We start from the raw sequence: 24706 nt of genomic DNA on the forward strand, positions 1-24706 counted from the left end.
TCAGCAGGCAGTTCCTCTGGCTTTCTGTCTGCAAAAAGCCATTCAGGCAGGTACTGGCTAAAGAGGATTTTTAAACTTACCCAAGCACTGCTTTCCTACTGAAGATGCCCTCCCCCCTTCTGTAAGTAAAGAAATGTGGCCAACCATGGCTGGCATCACCCTCAGAACCCTCCTTTCACGTGTCTGGGATGTCCTCCGTTGGTTCCTGGTGCTGCTTGTGGGTCCATCTGCTCCAGTTGGTTGTTCAACGGGCTCCAGCCCTTCTGGACACCACTGTTCCTTGAGGGAGGGAGAGCACAAACGGCTGTGGGTCAGGCCAGCCTAGGCCTCGTCACTCTTGTTAACGCCAGGCAAGAGGCACCTGCAGGTTGGCGCTTCTGCCAGAAGCATCCCCGCTCAGCCAGGTGGAGGTCCGTGCATCACGGCTGGCCTGTGTCTGGGGCAGTCTTTTTGCATGGAGCCAAGTGAATAACATTCCCTTTCTGGCAGGCTGCTGATGCTTGGGAATAATCAGAGTCCATTTGCGTAGCTCTCCAGGAACAACCTTTCCTGGATTTGAGAGGGCCTGCTTTGCAGCTTAGACCCAAATGAACACTTTGCCTCTTTCCCTGCCTCCTCCCCAATGGAAACGGTGAGAAGGGAGGAATGACCCTTTGCTTCATGGCTTTCGTCCCCTCTGGCCCACAGCTGCAGAGCCTGTCAGCTGTTTCCCGGCTGTGTGGTCCCCTGCAGCTGGACGGTGCATCCCAGTTGCAGGGTGTGTGTGTGTGTGTGTGTGAAGAGACTTTCCTGGGTGGCTCTGCCCACTGGCTGCATTCCTCACACCGATCCTACAGCTTCATGGAGATCAGAGTGTGGGGAAAGGGCTCTGTGTGAAAGGGGAATCGAAAAGGCAATTTTTTAAAAAAAGGTAGTCATCCTCCCTCCTAAATGGCAGGAGAGCCCTTTTCCACAAACGGGTTTGGCAGCGCCATGCCTGGAGTGGGGAGAGTGTTTCTGTGGCACCCGGTGGCAAATTGAGGTCCCACCTGGCATTGGCAGTTGCTGTTGACTCCGCTCTGTGGAGGCATCCTCTGAGAGGCGACTCATTTTGCAAGCAGCCCTGAGTGCTTGGCTGCAGTTGTTGACACTGAAGCCGCCTTCTTCTCAGAGTTGGCGTTCAAACAATGGGAATCTGGCCAGACCTAAATGGGGAAGCCAGTGCCACTGAAACTGCAGGGACTTCCAGGAGTGCCTGGAGATCAGGGCCCGAGTGCAGGGTGTCTCCCTCTGCTACACAGTCCTCCTCCATCCCGTGCCTCTTGGTTGTGCCAGGATGAGCACCCCCATCCCTCAGACCCCTCCAGGGAGATCCACTGGAAGCCTTTCTGAAGTTGAAATGGCTGCTTTGTGTGCGGTGGGTCTTCTGTTAGCAACCGACCACTTTCCCAGGGAGTCTGGAGGGTGTGACATCTCAGTCTGTTTCTCCTTGCAGGGCTGCTTTGGAAGATGTGGAAGGAGATGTCACAGAGCTAGAGCAGAAGCTGGACAAGGTGAGCAAACGTCACCTGGGCAGTTCCACCTCCATCTTGCTCCTCAGAGGGTCCCTAAGGGGAAGGTTTGGGGAGGGAGAAGCAAAGTTCTGTTGCGTAAGCATAAATCCTTGCACTAGTGGAAGGGGGATATTGAATGCCACCCTTTAGGCCCAACTCCTAGTTGAAGCCAGTTGTGCTCCTGGAACCTGGGGGTCAACTAACTGTCAGTCAGCTATTGAGGTGGGCATTGCCATGCGGAACGCAGCCAGTTTCTGGAAATCGCAGGTGGGCAGAGTGGCGGCCGTTGTGTTCAGGTCCTGCTGGTGTGCTTCTCATGGGGTGGGGGCATCTGAATGGCCCCTGTGAGAACAGGAGACTGGACTAGATGGAGTCCCTTTGGCCGGATCCAGCAGGGTCTGTCCCATCCAGCATTTTCATCTGCCAAGGTGGTCAGCCAGATGTCGGAGGAAAAGGGCATTTGCTCTTCTTTGCTGCAGAGTAGATATGTTGAGAGACGACCGGGGCCCTGAGATAGGAAGAATCTGCTGCTTCTCTTTCAGTTAGTGAAGCTTTGCATTGCGATGATTGACACGGGGAAGGCCTTCTGCCTGGCAAACAAGCAGTTCATCCATGGCATTCAGGACCTGGCTCAGTATTCCAGCAAGGATGCCCTCGTGGAGGTAAGTGCCCCCTGCCAAGCGGGCTCAGAAGAGTTCCATATTCTGGGGTCTAGAGCTTCCCCTCGCCTGGGGAACGGGCAGGGGGGCTGCCTGCCTGGGCGCCTGAGTGGGCTTTTCTTAACCGGGGGCGGGAGGTGGAATCCACAGCCCATCCAGGGAGGAGCTGCTCCTAAGAGAGTGTAGGACTTAAATGGGCTCCCCATTAAATATCTGTTGCTTTCATCTCCTTAAGCTAAGCGTACTTGGCTCTTCAGCCTTCAAATGGTGAATATATCTGTTAGTTCATGCTGACCCCTTGAGAGAAGTTGGAGAAGAGGAATGCTTGCAAGAGCAGAATCCCGCTCTCCCCTCCCAGCCCCCAGTGCAGCCGCAGTCTCTGCTGATCCCTTTGGGAGAGGGGCTTCCCTGCTGTTCCCTGGGCAGGAATAATCTATCTGGCCTTGTTGCTTCCTCTCCCTGCCCCCCCCCTTTGCAGACCAGCTTGACGAAGTTCTCCGACAGCCTCCAAGAGATGATCAATTACCACACTGTAAGTTTCAGAAGTAGCTCCGCTTTTCTCCTCTATGGATTTAGAAAGCTGCTTGATAGAGATGTGAAAGTTTTTCTTCCCTGTGTTTCGTGGACACTCCAAGACACTTAGAAATGAAATGCCTCCTTAAAATATTTAAAATCTCTCTCTTTCTCTCTTTATTAAAAAAATGTGTGTTTTGAAGTCCCGATGGAGCGTGTATGACTCGGTTGTTCCAGCTTCCTGGAACATCGCAGCTCTTGGCACTCTCTCCCGGTTGCCTTGGCTGGCCATCTGGAAACTCTGCCTCCCACCCTCTGTCAGGCATGGGGGTGAATCTGCAGCCAGAGTCTGTGCAGGGCCTTGCACATCTTAATTTCTAGCCTCCTTAACACAGAGGCTTTGTCAGAGATGACTCCTGCAGCCTCGTGGCAGCCTGCCGAATGGTGTGGCTGATTCTTTCAGCTGCAGCGAAAGAAGGAAGCGTCCGCCATGCATCTTCCCGGCATGGGGGGAAAGAAGAGAGATGGAAGGAAGTGAGGGGCTCTTCTCCCTCCCGCCGGCATTTTTGTGGCTTGTTTGCGCAGTCCCAGAGCAGGACTCTGGAGCTTAGAAACCCCAAGTTTCCATCTCTCAGTGCCCCCTTGTGGAAGGCACAGGCAGCGCTAGTGGGTAAAGCCAGGAAGAACTTCAGTGGGGAGACTGGCTGGACGTTGGAAGGTGCCTTGGAGCAAGAGGCGTCCAGAGGGCATGTGGGGGGGGGGGGGTTCCTGCCTGGGGCGTCCTGCATGCAAGCTGTGGTCCGAGGGGAGCCTTCTTGGGCCCAGGAGCAATGACGTTCCTTCTGGGCCAGTTTAGGAGGCTGTGGGTTGGGGCCCTTCTTGCTTGGCCAAGTGGAGGGGTGCGCAGTGTGTGGTCTTTGAGGCAGAGGCTAAGGGAGGGAGCCAGGTGGGGCCTGGGGTTCAGCGCAGGGCTGCAGCTGCTCCTCCGGCAGGTGCTTTGCCCCCCCCCCCGGCAGCCTCAGTCCTCTTGCGCCTGCCTTCCGTTTCTGATCCTATTTGGGAAGGGGGAAATCCAGGGCCCATGAAAGGTGGGGGCTTTATGTTCTTTCTTTCTTTCTTTCTTTTTTTTGCTGTTCAGTCACCTGAAAGATGTGGGTCCAGCTGAAGGGGCTCCATTGGAAGAAGGAAAGGAGGAGTGAGGAGAGGCCTTGGGAAGCCTTGAATGTGGGGCTCCTCCAATTGAGCAGCTTGCAGAGCATTGGGCATGGGGGGGGGAGCCAGTATTGGCAGAGTGGGGCTGGGTTGGGGGTTCACTGGGCTGCTGCAGCAGAACTGCTGGTCCTTGGCGGGGGTAGGCCTTTCTCTGGCTGGTCTGTTGAGTCATAAAACTATTCCTGTCCTCTCTTTTGGTCACTGAATGGGGCCCCCAAGGTGGCTGATGGCATTATAATCCTACAGTAGCAAATGCTAAAAGAGCGAGCATCAAATGATGCTAAAGAAAATGAGCCAGTGGGGAGGGGTGGGGGTCACAGTCCCCAGATAAAGCCGACTGCCTAAAGCCCTCCAAGGCTCATGGAGCCAGCCGTGAAGGTGAACATTGATACTGTGTGCTGAAAAATAGTTCTGCAGCCAGTGAAGTTGTTCAGGAGCTGCTGAGCGATATTCCCTTTGGCATGTCCTAGTCACCAACTGGGCAGCTGTATTCTGGACCAGTCACTGCTGGAGCTGTCTTCAAGGGCTGCTCCATAGGCAGCCCATGGCAGTAGCCTAACCTGGATGCCAACAGTTCATGCATGGCAGAGGGCAGGCAGCCTCTGTTATTTGTACCTTCTCTGGCTCCATAGTGAGCTTGCCATATAATCTGAAATATCCTTTGAGTTTAAAAAAGAAAAGGGAAAGGTAGCCAATCGCAGAAGCTCCTTCTCTGGGATCTGTTGCCTGGGGACCCTGAGAGAACCGGGAGGAAGAGGAGGCTGGAGGTGCTGGGGCCTGGAGTGCCTCTGAGCCTAACTCTCCAAGCATTTCCTCCATTTCAGATCCTGTTTGACCAAACACAAAGATCAATTAAAGCGCAGCTTCAGACGTTCGTTAAAGAGTAAGTAAGACTTGTGCTTGAGGAGTCTTGGGGGTGGGTGGGGGGGTCAGGCTTCCAGGAGGGGCTGTAGGCCAGCTGGACTCTTGAGTAGAGGCTGCATATCTTCAAGGTTTCCTCGTCACTTGGACATGCAGATGGTGCAAGATCTTGCCTTACCATGGAGTTTTCCCAAGACTTCTGATCCTGGAGAAGAGGCATCCCCAAACTCGGCCCTCCAGATGTTTTGGGACTAGAACTCCCATCATCCCTAGCTAACAGGACCCGTGGTCAGGGATGATGGGAATTGTAGTCCGAAAACATCTGGAGGGCTGAGTTTGGGGATGCCTGCTGGAGAAGAAGCAAACGCTTTCCTGCAGTGGAAGCCAAAGCCCATCCTGGGTTGGGCTTCCTGTTTGTTCCTCTGCTGCTCCTGAGCCACGATGGAAGTGCCAGGCCTCATTCTGCTGAGCCCCCCCCCCCCAGTTGCCCCCAGGTAGGCACTCCTGTGCCCGCTCTCTCTGTCTGTTGTGCCCTCCCCGTCCATGAAGCCGCCTCTGCATTCAGCCCCAGTTCCCCTGTGAGGCCGCCTGGGCGCTGCTGTGCTGCGAAGGGCGGCTGATGGAGGGGAGCCCTGTGTTTCCCTTGCGCTCTAGAGATATCCGAAAGTTCAAAGATGCCAAGAAGCAGTTTGAGAAAGTCAGCGAAGAGAAGGAGAATGCCCTGGCCAAGAACGCCCAGGTGCCACGGACCAAGCAGCACGAGGTGGAAGAAGCCACCAACATCCTGACGGCCACCAGGAAGTGCTTCCGCCACATCGCTCTCGACTACGTCCTGCAGGTGGGCCAAGGAAATGTGTTGCTGCTTCTAGGGGACTCTGGGGATGGGGCTCCTCTGGCGGAGATGGGGCTGCATCAGGCAGAGCAGAGGTCTTGCTTGGCTTAGCAGGAGACCCGGAGGCAGGCGGAGGCAAAGCCCAGGGCTGGCAGTCAGGCCTTGGCTGCGGGTGGGTGAAGGCTCTGAGCAAGTCAGGAGAAGCCCAGCAGTTACCTCTCGTGACTTGGGTATTCTCCATGAAGCCCCCCACTGCTGGAACTGGCGTGGGGAGGGGTCTTTGTGGAAGGCTCGCCAGGGGCCAGAGCTGGTGCTGCTGGTGGAGAGGCCTCCTCCACTTTCTCTGAAGTTGGCTGTTACTTGGGTTCTGGGCTGTGAGCAACACCTCCAGGTGAAGTGGCCCACGGAGCCCCTCCAAGAAGCCAGGGTAGGTGGAAGGACAGCTGCAGGGTGAGGAGAGCCTTGGGAGGGGGGTTCTGCCTTATATGGCTGCCCTGGTTTTACGGATTTCTTTGTTCCTGATGTCCAGAAAGAGAAATGTGCTTGTTTAAAAAGTAGCTTTGACTGTCCTTCCCAAAGTTAGTTGCCCTTCTAGCAGCCTCACCTTGACTGGTGCAGGAAGAGGAAGCTGGTCGTTGAACACAGGGCTTTGGAGACGGAACCATGGGAAAGGGAAGGGTCACTTCAAAGCAGCAGAAGGGAGACCCAAGTGGGGAATCCTCCCTGGCTTAGCTGGAGAGAGCTCTGGCTTGGGGAGGAGTCAGGCCAGTCCTCTTGGGAGGCCAATGAGCCACCCGCCTTTGCTGGAACTCCGGCGCTCTGGGGTTGCAGACCCAGCGGGTGCCTTGCAAACAAGAAGCGTCCCAGGTGCAACGTGGGCTTGAGCTGGTCTTGAGCTTCCCATCCTTCTGCTTGTTTTGTGACTCCTGCTGCCAGCCTTGCGCTGCTCCTGCAGAAACTTCTAGCTCTTCCTTCCCACGCTCTGTTGCCGGCATATTGACAGGATTCATTTTGCCCCCTAGATTAATGTTCTTCAGTCAAAGAGGAGATCAGAGATCCTAAAATCGGTAAGCTTCTCATGCCCCCGCCAGGAAATACTGCAGGGTTGGAACTGATGGGCGAATGTGTCTCTGAGGGTCCTGGGTCTGGTGCCAGGCTCCGCCCTGTGGGAGCTGCTGGAATGAGTGGCTGTTTGCGTGGGGCCAGTTTTGCCAGGTGTGGGAGGGCAAAGGGAGGGTGATGAGAGCTTGGCATGGAGGGCGGAGCGTGGGGGATGCTGGAAGCCCCTGAGACCTTGCCTCTTCCTCCCTGCCAGATGCTATCCTTCATGTATGCCCACCTGGCCTTTTTCCATCAAGGCTACGACCTTTTCAGTGAACTTGGACCCTACATGAAAGACCTTGGAGCTCAGGTAACGACTGCAGTGGGTGGCTGGGTCTCTCTCCCGGGGATGGAGCTGACCTTCACGCTCTCTCCTCTGGCGGTGGAGCAGGGCTGTCTCCTCCTCCTCCTCCTCCTCCTCCGCTGCTGCTGCCGTGAGAAGGGCTGGCCGGGCAGCTGGCTCTGGAGCGGCTCAGGCGGCATGAGTCATCCTTTTCTCCAGCCGGCCCTTGCGCTGCACCAGCCCCACCGCGGGTCCCTGGCACCTTGGCTATTCTGGGAAGCCAACTCCTTGGCGCAGCGGCAGGAAGCGGGCAGGCCCTGCCCAGCCTCAGGTCGGGAATCTGGCAGGTAGGCTGCCAGGGGAGGGGAGCTCGCCTGGGCAGGGGGGCATCCTGGCACACCGAGCAAGGCGTGGAGGTCCAGGACCCTGCACTGCCAACTCTCTTCCTTTCTTGCAGCTTGAGAGGCTGGCTGTAGATGCTGTGAGGGAGAAGAAGGAGATGGAGCACAAACACTCCACCATTCAGCAAAAGGTACTGCAGGGGACGCAGGAGGCAGCCAGTCCACCCGCTTGATCTCTCTCTTCTGGCTGCATCAAAAAAGTTTCCCAGTGTGCTCCCGCTGCCAGCAGGGCTTCCAGGGCACTCTCCCAGCCCCAGCTGCCCAGGGGGCACTATGGGGAGGGAGAAGCCAGGGCTGCCCAGGTCCTCTGTGGATGCCCACTCTGGCCCTCCAGTGAGGCCAAGGTGGCCGCCTGCCACTCGGCGGGACCAGAGTTTCTCCAGCCGCCAACGGAAGCCATCTCTGTAGAAACAGTTAGGCTCTTAGAAGGTTGTCACATGTGTTGAGCTGGACTGGGTGCTGTTTATTTTTAAATTTAGGAATTGCCTTTTAGATGTTTGTCAAGGCAGTTTACAAACATAGCTAAAAATAGTTTTAAAAACAGTACAACAACCCCTCCCCAGAAAGAGTCACAAAGAGGTTTGAAAACAGCACTATTATTATTGCTTCTGAGTCTCGGCCCTTGAAAATGTAAGTAAGCAGCCCATTCTGAAGCTGGTCTTGGGAAGACCAAGGCAAAAGAGAACCAAAGTAGTCCAAATTTATCTTCTGTACCATGAAAATAAATAAAAACAGTATTTTAAACGAGAACGAGGGGGAGAAGTCCTAGTGGCAGCTTCGTTTTGGGGGGAAGTCGGAGGTGTCCTCTGCCTCTCCGCTTTCTCAGGCAGGATTCTGCTTTCCCGCGTGATGGAGCTGCAGATCCCTGGGACTGCGCACTGCTTCTGGAGGACCCCAAAGGGACAAACTCTGGCCATCTGACTCAGGTGGCCGCCTGCCTCTTTCCACCCACTTGACCCAGGAGCTGTCACTCCAGTTGGGTTCCGAAGCAACTTGTTGAGACCCCCAATTCTCCTTCCCTGCCCAAGGCAGGGCTGTGCAGGATTTCTTGAGTTGTGGGGCTCAGCTGCCCCACCATCTCCCCCACAGCTGCCCTCCCATGTCAGCTTGCAAGGGGAACCGTAACAGCTTGCCCTAGAAGGGCAAGCAAGATAGGAAGAATTAAGCCTTCAGGCGTGAAGAGTCTCCGCTGTACCTGCCGCCACCAGAAGGGAGGCTGGTGCCCCACCTGCTGCCGCTCACTTTCCACTTCATGGCAGACTGTCGTATTTTGGGGTGAGGGGGACCGGCCTGGGAGAGGTGCCCCATCTTGCTGCCCTTGTTGAGCAAGGTGCCTCTTTTCTGCCAGGACTTTGCCAGCGATGACCCTATGCTAGAGTACAATGTGGATGCCGCCAGTGGCATCGTCATGGAAGGCTACCTCTTCAAGCGAGCCAGCAACGCCTTCAAGACCTGGAACAGGTACCCAGCCTCCTCTCTGGTCTCCTCCTCTTCCTGCTGCTACCACTGTCTGTGGCCTGGCCTGGGCTTTGCTGTGTGCTCCCTCAATACAGGCTGCTCTCTTCCCCTTCCCACTTGTGGCTCTCTGGCCTCTGAGGCAGAGGCATCACCTTCTGTCGCCTCCCCTCCCCACAGGACTAATCCCTTTAACAGCACATGGAGGGGGTCACAAATTTGCATCCCTAGTTTTGCTGTCTGTGAGCTTCTCTCTGCTGGGTTTTTTTGATCATCATGCATTTTTCTGCCCAAATCCCCTGTTAACCATCATCAATGGGGAAAGGTGGGCCTGAAATGGTGGGTCTGCGGGGTGCAGGCTCCCTAGGAGGGTCAGGGCGAGTTCACAGCTCCCGGGGGGGGGGGAGGTTTGCTGCACTGGCTCGTCTGCCACCTTTCAGTGGGAGTGTGGCATTACCTGCCAAAATCAGATGGAGGCTGTGTGTGTCGGCTTGGAAGCTGCCCCTTGAGGCCATGCCGCCCTCACCCACCCTGCTGGCTGCCTTGCGTTGCCCTTTGACCCTCAGCTCAGAAACAAGGAGAAGAGAGGTGGTGGGGCCTCTTCTTTCCCCCCATGAGATCTTCTGCAGCTTGCTCTTTCCAAATGGGACCATGCCTTTCCGCCCCAGTCCATGCTGCCAGAGTGCTCCTGCCTCTTGGGTGGGCACTGGTTTCCCTGAGCCAAAGGAGCGTGCAGGACCCTCATGGAGGCCTCATCTGCTGCCAGGTGCCAACGCCAGCGTCTCCCGGCGTGTCCTGCCCCTGGGTCACGTTTTCTTCCTTGCCATGCAAGCAGCAGGGGAGAGTCTGCCCAGCTCCTTGCCTGGTGGGGATTTTAGTAAAGGAATGAATTGAACTCTTTTCCCTGTTGGGCTATGGGTCAACCCTGTGCCAGGCTGGCAGTGAGCTTAAAAGTCCAGATCAGGCCTTGTTGGGAAAGAAGCCAGACTTGGGCCTTGTTCTGCGCTTGGTGTGTCCCTTCAAAGGGTCAAGCAGGGCTGTTTCTGAGCTCTGGTCTGGCAAGTGGAGGAGTGGCTCTTGCCTTGCCCATTGCGTCCTTTGCAAGATTTCCAACCTGCCCTTTGCCACGAGGTTCCAGGGATTTCTGCACCTTTGAGAAGCTTGGGTGTCTGAGCCCTTTGAGGTGTGCGTGGTGGCTTTGCTCCTGGGGGGCAGCAGAGTCTACTGGGGAGAGGGCTGCCTTGAGGATGGAGGGCTCTTTCCAGAGACACCCGCCTGGCACCTGCCTTGTCTTCCCGGTGCCAGCCAAAGAGCAGCTGAGACAAAATCCCAAGTCTGCTTGGTCTGGTGCCATCTTACTTCCTTTCTGACTTTATTACTGTTCTGCTTTGTGTTTAGCTCTGTTTTAATTGTGTTTTCCTTTTACGTAAGCTGCCCCTGGGATTCCTGTTGGAGAGGAGGGGGTGTCAAGAGGTTTCTTTAGTTGCAGAGAATTCCCGCATTTTCTTTCCTGTGTGTGTCTTGGGGGGCTCCAGGTTGCGGCAGCTCCCTAGCCGCTCCCCGGGGTTCCTTGGCTGCCATGAGATGGCAACAAGAGAGAGAGAGAGGCCCTGTGGCTTAGCCCTCCCTCCCTGGGTCAGCTGAAATGGGGCTGCCTTGCTTCCTCTTCTGCTCTGCTCTCTACTTATTTGTTTGCGGGGGGCTTTGTTTCTTTTTAACATGTTCATTTCTTCACCTCCTTTCCCCCACCTAACCCTCCCCATTTTCTCCACCTGACAGGAAAAAGCCCGATGGCATCAGGTACCAGCCAGATTCCGGCATCCTCTCCCTTTCCTCCTTCCTCTTCCTCTTTGGCCCAGCATGCAAGCTCTGAATCTAACCCTTAACCCTTTTCGCTCCAGCAACTTGCAATGGATGGCAAACCACGTGTCTCCGCCCCCCTCAGGAGTAACGGCCCCTCCTCCTGCTGCTGCTCCATGGCTGAAGCAGGTTTGGTGGTTTAGGATCCCCCCCCCCCCGCCCCAGTGTGTGAGGGCTGCCCTTTTCTGTGATACAAGAGGGGGCTGGCATTTGGTAGCTGCAGTGGGTCATAGTGCTGTAGGCTCCGCCTCTGAGGAGGGGCTTCTCTGGAACCAGCGGGAAGCTGGCTGGGGGTCTCCAGGGACCCTGAAGCATTTGCCAGCTCCACAGCCAGTGTTGTGCCCTTTTCCATCTTGGCTGCTGCCCCCCCCAGCAGTGCAGGATGACTTTCCCACTTCCTTCTCACTGCTCAGATCCAAGGGGCACAGGCAGCCCTGGGGTTAGAGTGGAGCTCTGGGATCTCTGGGTTGCCACGAGGGGCTCAGTTCCTGCTTGCTCTTCCAAGAAGAAAGGTTTCCCTCTGAGGCTGAGTGAGCTGCTGGCCAATGGCAATGGAATGGGGGTCTGGGGAGGGGGGAGGCTGCAGTGATGCCTCAAGGTCTCCCAGCTCCTGCTGCACCTCCTTTCCCCTCTCCCCCCCCCCCAGTCCTTGCAGCTGCTGACCCAGCTCTCCTGGCTACAGCGGAGGGGTGGAGGTAGACACCCATTTGAGGGGCAACCCAAACATGGAGTTAGTTGGGCCTCCACGTTCTGTGCCAGCTGCAGCCTCTGGACCAACCCCAAGGGGAGCCCCACCTCCAGCACATGGCAGCAGTCCAGCCATGAGGCTCCCCATGCTTGGACAGCTGTGGTCTAGCTATTTGGATGTGGGTCCCAGCACTGGATGAAGAGCGGTCACGGCCATCTTTGCAGCGCAGCAGCATCATGCGATGCTCATTCCCCAACAGATACATTCTCTCTCTCTCTCTCTCCAAGGCTGCCCAGGGTCTGGTGACTTCCCAGCAAAACAAGGGGGGCAGGGACTTCTTCTACAAACCAAGCTAGAGTCCCACCCCCTCTGGGCTGGAGGGTCCCTCTCCCGACTGGCCCCACAAGGAAGGAAGCTTGTAGGCCTGCCCCCTATCTTTCCTGGCAGCTGTTCTGCCTTTTGCCCCATTGCACATTGCCCCCCCCTTGCCTTCACCCCCAGGCATGGAGGACCTGCCTTCTTCTTCTCTGTCTGCCTGGACTAGATGCTTGATCTTACTACTTTCTCCTCCAAACAGCAAACGTCTTGGTGTGTTTTCAAACGCAGCTGTCTTAAAGCTAGGCTGATGATTAACCTTGTGTAGGCCTAATGTCTGGAGTGTTGCTTTGGAATAATGAAGTGTGTTAAGACAAAGTGGAACGTGGCGGAGAGTCTCGCACTGAGCCTCCGGGGGCCACGCGGCCTTTGCTTGCTCTCCTCTGGGGTGTTGTCAGGGCTCGATCTTGTTTAGGCGAGAGCCACCTCTGGATTGTGGAGTGGAGGTGCAGCACTGACCAGAACTGCCCGACTCAAAGCCTGCAACTCCCACCATTATTATTTGCCAGGCAGTGCAAGGATCTCCCCAGCTTCAGGAAGCGATGCTGTCGGGGTCGCCTGCCATCTTTGTAGGGCAGACCTAGACGCCCTTGCTGCTCTGGTGCTTCCGAGGCTAGGTGGGGGCAGGCTTAGGGGGTCATCTTGGTCTTTTCCCTGTTTTCTTCTTTTATTTATTGCATTCCTATCCCTCCCTTTTCTCCATGGAGCTCAAGGGGACATAGACAGGCCTCCTCCTCCTCCTCCAACTTGGAACAAGTGGGAGTCAGACATCCAAATCCCCCCAGGAGCTTCTCTTTCACCTGGCTTTGGCTGTGCCCCATGGCGGCCATGCCCAGAGCCCTGGCCTGAGCTGGGCACTCTCTCCCTCCTTCCCTGTGCCTATGAAGAGCAGGTGAGACACTTTCAATGCGCAAAACACTCTGACAGCTCCTGTGCCGTTTGTCCTGCCAGCCACCGTAGGCAGAAGCCCCCCCCCCGTGACCTCCTGAGACCCCCTCCCCCCAGAGCCAGGCCCCGTGCTCTCTGTGTTTGTGGACTGGGGTGCTGCTGCCGGGGAGGGTTGTAGCTGCTGTGTGCCCAGGTCCTCTCTCTTCCTGGCTCCCCGGTTCCTGCTGCCAGGAGAGGGCTGTTGATTTTGCTCCCTTCGCTTGTGCAGGCGCTGGTTCTCCATCCAGAACAATCAGCTGGTCTACCAGAAGAAATTTAAGGTGAGTCCTGGGGAAGCATGCCTGGGGAGGGGGCTCCAAGGGCAGGGGGGCAGGAGGTTGGGACAGGTGGACCACTGGGATAGAGCATGGAGCTTACTTGGGGCACACAGCCATTGGAGGGGCCCTGCCTGGCCTTCCGCTGCCTTTTCCTCTCCTCCCCAGGGCGAGGGACAGGCAGTGGGGCCGCTAGCACCAAGCCCAGGGGAACAGAGATGCCTGGGGCTTTGATGGCCCCGGAGAGATGCTTCTCCCTGGACTGCTTGGGTGTGAGATGTGGCTGGAGACGCTTTGGGCTCAGCAGGCAGGAGGGGCCCCAAAGGAGGGGTTCTGACCCCCATGCCTTGGGGACGGATTTCTTTGGGCGCACCCAAGGAGAGCTGGGATGCCTTAAGTCTTAAGAGTCCCTCAGGCAGCCTTCATCCGTGGGGTGCCCTCTGGGCGCTGCCATCCTCCTTCTCCCACCACAGGAGCAGAGGAAGCTGCCTTAGGCCAGTGGCCGGACTTGGTGTATCTGGCTGAGCCTGCCCACACTGACTGGCAGCAGCGTCTCTCCAGGCTTTCTGGCAGGGAGTTTCTTGCAGCCCCACTGGGGACTGAGTGTGGGCCCCATGGAGCTGCCGGGGCCCTTCTCTCATTTCTGGCCAGAGGTGTTCCTGGGTGACCTTCCCTCAGGCTTGGCCTCCTCCTTTCTCCCCAGGATAACCCCACGGTGGTGGTGGAAGACCTTCGGCTCTGCACAGTCAAGCACTGCGAAGACATTGAGAGGCGCTTCTGCTTTGAGGTCGTCTCCCCAACCAAGTAAGGAGGCCTTGGAAGGTGATGGGAGAGGCGGGGGGCCCCTTCGGATGATGAAGCCAGAGAGGCAGAGAATAGCCAAGGGTGGGGTGGCTCTGGGGGGCAGAGGGGCCAATGTGGGGGGAGAAGCAAGGGGGGCAGAGGACAGATAAGTCAACCGTCGTCATCTAGGCTCCTCATCATCACTCTTCTAACTTTTGGTGGGAAGGTTCAGTGAATAGTTGCCAAAAAGTGAAATAAAATATATTCTAAAAGAGTTAGCTGATAACTCATATTAGAATAAGATGCCATATCAGGTTTTTTTTGTTTCAACATGTGTTTAAAATAGAAATTGGGCCCAAATTTGGTTTATTTTAACTATTTCTCTCTCCCTCCCTCTCTTTCTCTCATCTCTTGTCTCTATCTGTCTGTCTCTCGCAGGAGCTGCATCCTTCAGGCAGACTCAGAGAAGCTGCGGCAAGCGTGGATTAAGGCGGTGCAGGCCAGCATTGCCACAGCCTACAGGGAGAAAGGGGACAGCACAGAGGCAAGTAGGAGAGGAGCCCTTTCTCCACCAGTGCAAGGGGCAGGGCAGCAGCCTTGCGGAGAGAAGAGCATTGCTGCCGGCAAACGGCTCTCAAGGTGGCACAGCCTCCTCCTCTCCCTGCAGTGAAGCACAAGAGGGCTTAAAGAGGAGCTGGGGGAAGGAAGGCCTTCAGTGGCTGCTGCCTGTGGGGGGCAGATAGTGGGGGGCTTTGCCTTTCTGCCTTCTGCAGTCTGGGCTGCAGGCACAGGCGCCCAGAGAGCCGCCCAGGGGAGCCAGGCTGCAGGAGGAGGAGGAGGAGGCAGCCCTTGACGTCTCGGCTGTGGCGGCTTTGCAGATTGGCCGCTGTCACACGAGTCCCTCTTTCTGCTCTTCTCCAGGTGGAGGGGAAGCCGTCCCCTTCCAGGGGGAGCCCGGAAACGGGTGCGGAACCCAAAGAGAAGCTGCTGAAAGGAGAGAGCTCTCTCCAGAGGGTGCAGAGCATTCCCGGCAACGCTGTCTGCTGCGACTGTGGCCTGGCAGACCCCCGGTGGGCCAGCATCAACCTGGGCATCACGCTGTGCATCGAGTGCTCTGGCATCCACAGGTGGGCAGGCCGGCCAGGCTGGGCAGCTCAAGCCCCACCCCAGGGAGGGAGGGAGGGCACGAGGGCACAGTGCCCCCCCTGGCAGGTTTCAGGCTCATTCTCCCTTTTTTCTTCTCCTTAGGAGCCTGGGTGTCCATTTCTCCAAAGTCCGCTCCTTGACGCTGGACTCCTGGGAGCCAGAGCTGCTCAAGGTATTTGCCCAGCAGGCGGGGGCAGAAGAGAGCTGTGAGGAATCCCCCCTCCTCCTGCTGCACTTTGGGACCTGGGCCTGGGAAGGGAAGAGAAGGCCCTCCCTCAAGGGTTCAGGGGCTGTCTCCGGGGGCAGGGGGGAGAGACCATCCTGCGCAGGGTCCTACGGGTGGCAGGGAACATAATATTCACCTGTAAAAAATTATACCAGGCAGGGTAACATGTGCATACTTCAGAGATGAAATTGTGCTCTTGACATGAAATGCAAGGGGTCTTTTTTCTTTAAATACTTAGGAATTGGTTGAACAATTTATTTCGTAAAAATTCACTGCTTGATTGCAGGAAAAAATCCTTAAAGTGGAATCCTTGGTGTTTGGGCTTTCTCGGCTGTGGCTCCAATCTGGTGGAACGCTCTGTCACAAGAGACTAGGGCCCTGCGGGACCTGACATCTTTCCGTAGGGCCTGCAAGACAGAGTTGTTCCACCAGGCCTTTGATTAGGGCACAGCCTGACTCCCTCCTCTGGCAACCTGCGCAGAATTTTGCTTAACGGTTGCCATCAATTTGATTTTAATTAATTTTTATAATGAAATGTTTTTAGAACGTTGGATTATTTTGATTGTTGCTAGCCGCCCTGAGCCCGGCTTCGGCTGGGGAGGGCGGGATATAAATAAAACTTATTATTATCATTATTGTTTGCATTAAGCCACTGCCATTTTGGGAGTAGCACAGAAGTCTTTATAAGACCTGCAAGGCAGACCAGGCCTTTCTGGTACATAATTGCCTGTGCCCATTGCAGTCAATGGCCTTGAGGGCACAAAGGGGCTTCCGGTTTCAGTGAGCCCCCCTCCCTCCTGTGTCTGGTCTTCTCTATCCAGCCAATGGGAAGGAGGCAGGCTGTGTCCATGGCGGCTGACGGGGACTACCCCCCCCCCAGAACCCGGGATGCTTTCTGCCTGACCAGTGAGGTGCCATTTAAGGGCAAAGGTGACCCTGGGCTGGTGCTGCCCTTCCTTTCAACTCTCCCTTCCTTTCGCTTGCAGCTGATGTGTGAACTGGGAAATGAGGTCATCAACAGGGTATATGAAGCAAACGTGGAGAAGACGGGCGTCAAGAAGCCTCAGCCTGGAAGCCAGAGGTAGGCGGAGGGATCATAGGATGGTAGAGTTGGAAGGGACCACGAGGGGCATCCAGTCCAGCCCTTGCCCAACGTGGGGCTGGAACCCAAATTTAGATGTGGGTTTTTAGCATGTTTTTCAAAAACAACAACACACACATATCTAAATACCTCCAGGTATAGGGTGGCATATAAATTCAGCTAATAATAATATTAATAATAAATCCCCTTTGTTGTAAAATATGCATTTTAAAACATGTTTTGTTATCTTTTGAGGGCCCAAGTACTTGGTGCAATGCAAAATTCAGTGCAGTGCAAAATCTGAGGGAGGAACTTCGTTCCGACCCCCGTTCTTATTCTGAGAGATGCAAGATTGATTTGTTTGGGGATTTGCCAGCTCCCTGAGCCCCTGCACGGCAGGCCAGGAGGCGCGCAGAACACAGACCCCCCCGCCCCCCCCGGAGACACACAGCCCTGTGTGCTCACCTGGCCTCTTCCCCTTGCGCAGGCAGGAGAGGGAGGAGTACATCCGCGCCAAGTACGTGGAGAAGAGGTTTGTGGAGAGGGGTCCGGCTGCCTCCGGAGGGAAGCCTCGCCCTCGGAGCCAGGGGCCTCCAAGGCACAGCGGCAGCCCGGAGGAGAGAGCCGAGGAAGAGGAGGCCCCCCCAACAGCCAAGGAGCAAATGGCGGCAGCTCTGAGAGGTAGGGGCCCCTTCCGCCAATGTGCCACAAGAGGCTCTGCGTGGAGGAGCCAGAACTCTCCTCCTTTCTCTGCCCCCCCCTTCTGACTTCCATCCCTCCAGGAAATAAGAAACAGAGTCCGGATCATGTGGACGCTCTGCCTTCTCAGGGAAAGGGAGCGTTTGCTCTTGAGCTGCCTCCCAAGGGAGGCGGGCACTGCCCAGGCAGCTTGAGAGGCAGGCAGTGGGAAGCCTTGCTGGGGGGCAGGTCTTGCTGTGGGGTGGAAGGGGAGCACGGGCTCCTAGCCCAGTAGAGAGCCAGTGTGGTGTGGTGGTTAAGAGCGATGGACTTGTAATCTGGTGAACTGGGTTCGCTTCCCTGCTCCTCCACATGCAGCTGCTGGGTGACCTTGGGCCAGTCACACTTCTCTGAAGTCTCTCAGCCCCACTCACCTCACAGAGTGTTTGTTGTGGGGGAGGAAGGGAAAGGAGATTGTGAGCCGCTTTGAGACTCCTTAGGGTAGTGATAAAGCGGGATATCAAATCCAAACTCCTAGCAGTGAGGGGGGGGGGAGCCTTGTGAAGACCCAGGTGGGGGCAACATGGTCAAGTGTGGTGCGCAAGGGATTTCAGGCGGGCTCTGGCACTGCTGCGGAAAGGTCCAGTGGGGCGAATGTGGGGAGAGATGGAGAAGGGGCAGTCAGGAATTCTCCTAGGTTTGCGAAGGCTGGATGAAGCGCAGAGAGGTCCTGTTTCCTGCAGAAGCTCCCTGGGTGCCATTCTGGGAGGGCTGTTGTGCCTCTGCTGCCCACCCTGTACTAACTGGCTGCTTCTCCTCCCTCTCCTCCTCCTCCTCCTCCTTTCCTTCCTTCTTTCTTTCCTTCCTCCTGCCTGCTGGGCTCTGCTTTGCTAACTTGCATGCCCCCAGGGGTTGGTGTCAGTAGCGACGAGGTGAGGCGGGAATCCCTGTTCTGCCCCGATGAGCTAGATTCACTCTTCTCCTACTTTGATACTGCCTCAAAGCTGCGGAGTAGTAAGTACCTCCCTCTCTTTCTCCCTCTCTCTCTCTCTCTCTCTCTCTCCCTCTCTCTCTCTCTCTTTCTCTCTCTTTCTCTCCCTCCCTCTGAGCTGTCCTTGTGCCTCTTTCTCACCTGCCCAGTGTCCTGCTTGGCGCCTCCCTTTGCCTGTCCTTCACCTGCTTCTTGTGTGCACCTTGGAAGGGAACCGGAGAAGAGATGAGCCTGCAGGATCAGGCCAATGGCCCCTCGGGTCCGGCACCCTCTTCTCACAGGGGCCGACCAGTGGTCTGTGGGAAGCCAGCAAGCAGGATCTGAGGGCAAAAGCAGCCCCCCCCCCGCAGAACCCAGAAGCATCACTGCCTCCAGCTGTGGAAGCAGAGCTGAGCCCCCCTGGCTAGGAAGCCTTGCTAGCCCTCCTCCTCTTTTAAAGCCATCTAGATGGGTTACTGCCTCCTGTGGCAGGGAGTTCCACTATCTTCTGGGTGGAAAAGGGCTTGCTTTTCTCTATCCTGAATCTTCCAAGATTCTTCTTCTCATTGATTGCCCACAATCTCTGTTACGAGAGAGGAAGGAATTTTTTTCTCCATTCTCTCTCATGCAATGCATAATTCTGCAAACTTCCATCATTGCACCCGTTACTCGCCCTTTCTCTAAACTGGAAAGTGCTGCAACCGTTCTTCACAGGGGAGTCCTGCCACCCCCTTCCTTGTTTTGGCTGCCCTTTTCTGAAGGGGAGACGGAGCCTGAGAGCCGTGGGGCTTCCGGGACGGTGTTTGCTTTTCCACCCGGTGTTTGGGAGGCGAGACCCCGCTGGGGTGTTGGTGCCATGCTGCTGTGTGGGCGTCTCACGGCCGTGCTGCTTCTTCCCACAGTGCGCAGCAACGACAGCGGCTTCCAGCACAGCAGGGAGCAGCTGGCCTCTGCCGTCTCAGCCAGCACCTTGTATGAGCCAGGTGGGTTTTGCGGGCGGAACGCCAGTCTAGGCAGCCTGGCATGGCCAAACCGTTGTCTCTCCCCTCCCTGCTGTGTCCCAAAGGTCTTGTTCCCTGTCCGCCACCTCCAATCCAGACCGCAGGGGCGTACAATCAGAGAAGTGTAGAGTTGCCACCACGAGGGTCACCCAGCCCAACCCCCTGCAGTGCCAGGATCAAAGCAGCATGGGGAACTGACGTTATTTGCCTGTTTTTTGCCCTTCTGTTTGCCCTTTTGGAGCTCTTCACAATCTCTCCGTTTCAACCGCCCTGAACAATTTAGCGTCACCAGCAAACTTGGCCCCCTGCCTGCTCATCCCTGACTCTAGATCCTTTATGAACCATTTGGAATAAGCCCAGGTTCCGATCCTTGGGGGACTCCGCTTTCTCCCTTTGGAGAACTGTCTGTGGATTCCTACTCTCTGCTTCCTGAAACTCAACCCACGAGAGGACCTCTCCTCCTCCTCCTCTTCTTCTTGGTCTGCTAAGCTTCCTCGGGAGTCTTGGGTGAGGTGCTTTGTCCAAAGCCTTTTGAAAGTCCACCGGATCTCCTCTCTCTGTGAAGGGTGTTTGGGGAGTCACACCACCTCCTCCTCCCCTCCCCTTTCCAGAGGCTGAGAGGCCTGAGGCTGCTGCTTCCGCTTCCCGAGACGCCCGGCCAGATGTTCCGGGGCTGCAGCTGTACTTGGCCTCCTTCCAGAAGAGCCTTCCGGGCATGGCTGAGGCGCTGGCGCACGGGGCGGACGTCAACTGGGTCAATGCAGCAGAGGGCAGGTCCACGCCGCTGATCCAGGCCGTCCTGGGGGTGAGCCTTGCTTTCTTCCGGCCCCATAGTGCCAGGCGGAGGTGGAGAGCCAGGGGGTGGGTCTGGGGCCTTCTTGGGGCTCCCGGCTCAGCTGTGGTCTTCTCCGCAGGGCTCCTTGGTCACTTGTGAATTCCTGCTCCAGAACGGGGCCAACGTGAACCTCCGGGACGCCAGGGGCAGGGGCCCCCTCCACCATGCCACCGTCTTGGGGCACACCGGGTAGGTGCGCTTCTCGTGGCCCTTCTTGGGGAGGGAGGAAGGGCCCTGAGAAGCCTCTGCATGCTGCTCTTTGGAAGGGGCCTTTTCAGTGGTGGCTCCCCATCCGTTTGTGGGATGCTCTCCCAGGGAGGCTCAGCAGGCAACTTCGCTGCATCTCTTTAGGCAAAAACGTTCTTTTTCTCCCAAGCCTTTGGCTGATTAAACAATCTGCATTTTAAACTCAGGGCATGGCCTTATTTTGTTTGTTTGTTACTATGTTGTGTCTTTATATTGTAAACCGCCCTGTGATCCTTGGATGAAGGGCAGTGTAGGAATTTAATGAACAATGGCAATTAATGAATTAGCAGAGTAAGGGGGGGTGGCCAGGCCTGGAGGAGAGCAAGGGGGGTCCTGTTTTGTGGGAGAAGAGATGGCAGGCATGCAGCTGCTGGGTGACCTTGGGCCAGTCACGCTTCCCTGAAGTCTCTCAGCCCCACTCACCTCACAGAGGGAGGGAGGGAGGGAAAGGAGATTGTGAGCTGCTTTGAGACTCCTTAGGGCAGTGTTTCCCAACCTTTTCTGGGCAAAGGCACACTTGTTCCATGAAAAAAATCTCGAGGCACACCACCATGCCAGATGGGGAAAGGTCACTTTTTACTTATGTAAAAAAAAAAATAAAAAAATAGTAACAGCATAGAAGGTAATGGTTAGGCTAGCATCCCTCTTCCAAATATGCTAGGTTTTTATTTGCAGGGACTGTTCTACATGGGAAAGCATTCAGCACTGTCATTCTCCCATCTGCCATCTGAATTGGTACTATTCTGGGTCAACTTACTCTGCTGCATGTATAGATGAAAATGGCACCAAGTGTGGGGGAGGGGGCAGAACAGGTTTCAGATGCAGGATATTAAGCATACACGTACTTCAGATTGAACTGGTTGCTTGCTTTGCAAGTTTTCATTTCCCAAATGACTGCCTTGGCAAGCGCAATACCTGCCAGGCTCAACGCCGGTCTCGCGCTGCCGCTTCCCGCGCTCTCAAGGACCCGGGAGGAGGAAGGCGTGAAGGGAATCCCGAAGGCGCGAAAACCTCGCGCATGCGCAGGCCTTCCGCCTGCGACAGCCCAGTAGGCCAGCCAAAGCGAGCGGCGATGGGATGTGGGAGGGAGCTCGCTCGCCGCCCCGCGTGTGCCTATGTGGGGCACGTTACAGCCCCGTGACGTCAGCGCCACGCAGGCAGCCAGGCAGGCAGACGGCGAGAGCCCCGCGCTGGGCGGCCTCTCCTCGTCGCCGCCTCTCGCCGCCCGCCTCGCCCGCCTCCCTCCCACGGCACACCAGGCAACGTGTCGCGGCACACTAGTGTGCCGCGGAACACCAGTTGGGAAACACTGCCTTAGGGTAGTGATAAAACGGGATATCAAATCCAAACCCCTCCTCCTCCTCTTCTTTGCAGGCAGGTGTGTTTGTTCCTGAAACGGGGCGCCAACCAACATGCCACGGACGAGGAAGGGAAGGACCCCCTGAGTGTGGCCATTGAAGCTGCCAACGCGGATATAGTGACGCTGTGAGTAAGGCTGCCCCCCCCAGTTGGCACCCCAGGGGCAGAGCTGCTCTGTCAGACCACAGAGCCTGTCAGCTCAGAGTGGGGCACAGTGGCCGGGGGGGGGGTGTCAGAGTGGGGATGGAAGAGCTCAGAGGGGCTGCCTCCCGGGCGGGTGGTGGGTGCTGCAAGACCACCCACTTCAGGTTCCGCCCCACCTCACCCTGTGCCCTCTTCCCTCTCCTCCTCACAGGCTGCGCTTAGCCAGGATGAACGAGGAGATGCGGGAATCCGAGGGACTCTACGGCCAGCCAGGTCAACCTTCCAGTAACCCCACTGAGATGCAATACCGGAAGTGCATCCAGGAGTTCATTAGCCTGCAGCTGGATGAGGCCTGAGCGGAGCCCTTGCTGGTCTGGTGGGAGGGGCTGCCCGCCCGCCCCCCGGCACTCTGCTGCACCCAGAGCAGAGCCGGGAATGGCCCCTGTCTCTCTCCCCAGGAGAGACCCTGAGTGGGCAGCCGCCTCCTGCTCCAGCAGCCGCTTCTCCGCTTTCCTCCCCCACGGGGCGCCAAGGCCCACAAAGCCCCCTTTGGCACAGCCCAGTCCAGAGAATTGCGGGGGGGGGCACGGTTTGGCCACACTGCAAAGCCAGCCTTCCCCTGCTTCACAATCGCACCGGAGAGTTGAGGGATGGGCTGTGAAATCCCCCTCCAGCGAGTATATTTCGTGGGGGGGGGGGATTGGCTACTGTATGTGCTCTTCAGAGAATTGGGGGAGGGTGGAGAGATGGCAGCAGCCTGGGCAGGATCAGGCCCGTTGCCAGGAGGAATCAGCTCAGAGCGTTCCAGGAACCTGGGCCAAGAAAAGTCAAATTGCGTCCCTGCCTAATTCTGCCTCCAAGTCCGCCTGCCTCTGCCTCCCTTGCGCTGCTTTTGCTGGCTGGGGTGGGGGGAGCCCCTGCCCCTCTCCCCATCCCTCGAGCTTGGGACCTTTTCCCAGGGGCTGCCGGGAGCCTCTGGTCCTGAGCATTTCGGCCGCCCCGTGGGCGAGGAGCTGACAATCAAAAGCAAGGGAGGGCTGCAGTTGCTCAGGGAGCTCAGAGGAGCAGGAGCAGGAGAAGCGGGGTTTCCCTTCGCTCTTGCAAAGGTAGCCCAGGGGGGCAGAAATGGAGTTCCCCACCAGAGGCCACTGTCACTGCAAGAGCGCAAGGCTGGGCTGGGAGTCCAGGGTCCCTGCCCAGAAACACAGCGGGAAGCCAGCCTGGCCAGCCAAGCCCCCTGCCCTGGCTGAGTCCGGGCTCTGCCCTCCTCCCTGAAGAGGGGGCTCTGGCAGCTGTCCTCCTGCTCCCCTCCCTGGGGGCTCCTTCCCGGCCTGGTGCCCCCCCCCCCGTCTTCCTCTCCCCTCCTGGCCAAGCCTCGCTGGCAGATCCACAGTCCCTGGGAGCAGGGGCCCTGAGGGGGGGCACAGAGGGTGCCCTCCCAGGTGTGGGATAGCCGCTTCGGTGCATGAAACGACGAGCACACACTGCAGCTGGGGGCGGAGCGAGCCGCCAATGGCAGACATTCGGCACACCGTCCGCCCACCTACGACTGCCAAATATCACCCCCCTTAGCGAAGACACCTGGGGAGTCCGCCCCCACTGCACCCCCCATCCTCCGCCCCGAGGAGCCTCCTGCACCCGCTTCTCTCCCCAGTTGGTGCCTTTTCATTTGGGTTTGGGGAGTCAGGGCTGGAGAGCAGTGAGTCGTTTTGCACTATTAATGCACACAGGTCCTTTGACTGTGTCTGGCTACTGATCCTCGAATGCAGCACAGTGTGAAATTCAAGGGCACTTTATGTTTCCTCTCTTTTCATACGGGAGTTTCTGTTTCTCGAGTGGCCAAAACTTGAACCCAAAGAGAATGTCCCCCGAAACAGCTTCTGCTGGGCAGCTGAGCTTTACCCATCCAGGAGCAGCAGCAGTGCCCTGTCTTTCTCAGAGACGCTGCGCCTTGAATGTTGCCAAAGAGCACCCAGGGGTGCCTTTGGTGGGCAAGTCTTGCCAATGAAGCCTGGGCCCCTGGGAGGTCTTTCCCAGCCCACTTCAGTCCACGTAGCACAAATGCCCACAGCAGCCCCTGTTTTCCTTGGGGGAAACTGGCAAAGGGGGTGCCCAGTCCCCAGAGAAGCCGTTGCCGGCCCTCCTGGGCCCCTCTGGCTTGTGCCTGCCCCCCCCAACTCTCCTGGGGCCGACGTGAATGTACTGCCAGCCTGCTCTGGCCCCAGTTGCAATCAAGGCAATTTCAGGGCAGGCCAGGAAGTAGAAAGGGCTGGGCCCTCCCCGCCAAAGCCGGGCGGCCAGAAGAGACTGCTCCACCCCACGCACAAGAATCCCAGGTCTTCCCTGGCTCCTGCTGGTGGCGCCACCTCCACTCCCGATTCCCTTGCTCAGCGCTTGGGGTCAATTTTGGGGTGCTCCTCTTGCCTGGGTTTGGGGGAAGCTGCTTTTTTTCTCCCTTCCTTCCTCCCTTCCTTCCTTCCTTCCTTCCAGCATCTTTTGTTTCTCTAACGTTGAGCTTCCTCTCTCTGGCTGCCTTTGAGGTTCTCTCCTCAGGTAGAGTCTGACTTTTTCTCAGTTGCTTTTCCAGGGCTTGGGAGCAGATGCAGGGCGGCTTTTCTTGACGGAGAAACGGGACCCCTTGTGGGACGGGCCTTGCTTTGCCCACCTTGAGCACATTGGGAGTCACAGCCGGGCAGGGGCAGGGTTTCCGAAGGCTTGCAGAAGCCCTTTTGGGCTGGAGTATTATGGTCTGGGAGGACCAGAGTCCTAACTAAAGGCACCTTCAAGTGGTGAGGCTCTGGAGGGGACAGGGGAGGCCTCCGCGCCTGGGCCCACTTGGGGGAACCACTTGGCAAGTGAAGTTTGCAGTGCAAGTTTTAGGCAAGCAGCAGGGTGCTGGTTTTGGGGGGTGTTGGAGTAGTAGGAGATGCTCACGGTGGGAATGCTGCCCAGCTGAAGCTTGGATGCTCAGCCACCGGGATGCTTTTCTTGGGAGGGGCAGCAGATGGCTGGGCTCCTCTGCCGCCCCCTTCACTGCCATTTTTCCCTCTTCCTCTTGCAGGAGATGAAACCTACCAGGACATCTTTCGAGACTTCTCACAAATGGCGTCCAATAACCCGGAGAAGCTAAACCGCTTTCATCCGTCAGATGTGCAGAAGCCCTGAAGGCTCCAGGGCTGGGGGGAGACCAAGACTAGCCCCCGCCCTGCCTCCTCCTTGAAAGCTCACCCCTCCTTTTTATACATAAACGCTGCTTTGAGTAA

The 24706-nt window shown here is 57.0% G+C and overlaps 1 protein-coding gene across 5 annotated transcripts in view; it reads left to right on the forward strand.

Annotated features, from left to right (window-relative positions):
- Window positions 1-24706, forward strand: part of ACAP2 (ArfGAP with coiled-coil, ankyrin repeat and PH domains 2) — a 30385-nt gene extending 5679 nt beyond the window's left edge. The window contains exons 2-25 of one of the 5 annotated variants that reach the window (XM_082224805.1): window positions 1475-1532; window positions 2075-2194; window positions 2670-2723; window positions 4741-4799; window positions 5432-5615; window positions 6632-6676; window positions 6925-7020; window positions 7451-7525; window positions 8743-8855; window positions 10629-10649; window positions 12929-12980; window positions 13678-13778; window positions 14196-14301; window positions 14679-14884; window positions 15006-15075; window positions 16116-16210; window positions 16698-16891; window positions 17798-17902; window positions 18761-18841; window positions 19471-19664; window positions 19774-19883; window positions 21315-21425; window positions 21655-21716; window positions 24505-24706. In XM_082224805.1, coding sequence (XP_082080931.1) covers window positions 1475-1532; window positions 2075-2194; window positions 2670-2723; window positions 4741-4799; window positions 5432-5615; window positions 6632-6676; window positions 6925-7020; window positions 7451-7525; window positions 8743-8855; window positions 10629-10649; window positions 12929-12980; window positions 13678-13778; window positions 14196-14301; window positions 14679-14884; window positions 15006-15075; window positions 16116-16210; window positions 16698-16891; window positions 17798-17902; window positions 18761-18841; window positions 19471-19664; window positions 19774-19883; window positions 21315-21425; window positions 21655-21716; window positions 24505-24608 — 2416 coding nt within the window. In that variant the 3' untranslated portion in view covers window positions 24609-24706. Of the gene's footprint in view, window positions 1-1474; window positions 1533-2011; window positions 2195-2669; window positions 2724-4740; window positions 4800-5431; window positions 5616-6631; window positions 6677-6924; window positions 7021-7450; window positions 7526-8742; window positions 8856-10628; window positions 10650-12928; window positions 12981-13677; window positions 13779-14195; window positions 14302-14678; window positions 14885-15005; window positions 15076-16115; window positions 16211-16697; window positions 16892-17797; window positions 17903-18760; window positions 18842-19470; window positions 19665-19773; window positions 19884-21314; window positions 21426-21654; window positions 21717-24504 lie in introns of all 5 variants that reach the window. The other 4 variants (XM_082224808.1, XM_082224807.1, XM_082224806.1 and 1 more) reach the window with 4 other exon arrangements.

This window comes from Podarcis vaucheri (assembly GCF_965113315.1).
Source record: "Podarcis vaucheri genome assembly, chromosome: 5".
Lineage (NCBI taxonomy): Eukaryota > Metazoa > Chordata > Lepidosauria > Squamata > Lacertidae > Podarcis > Podarcis vaucheri.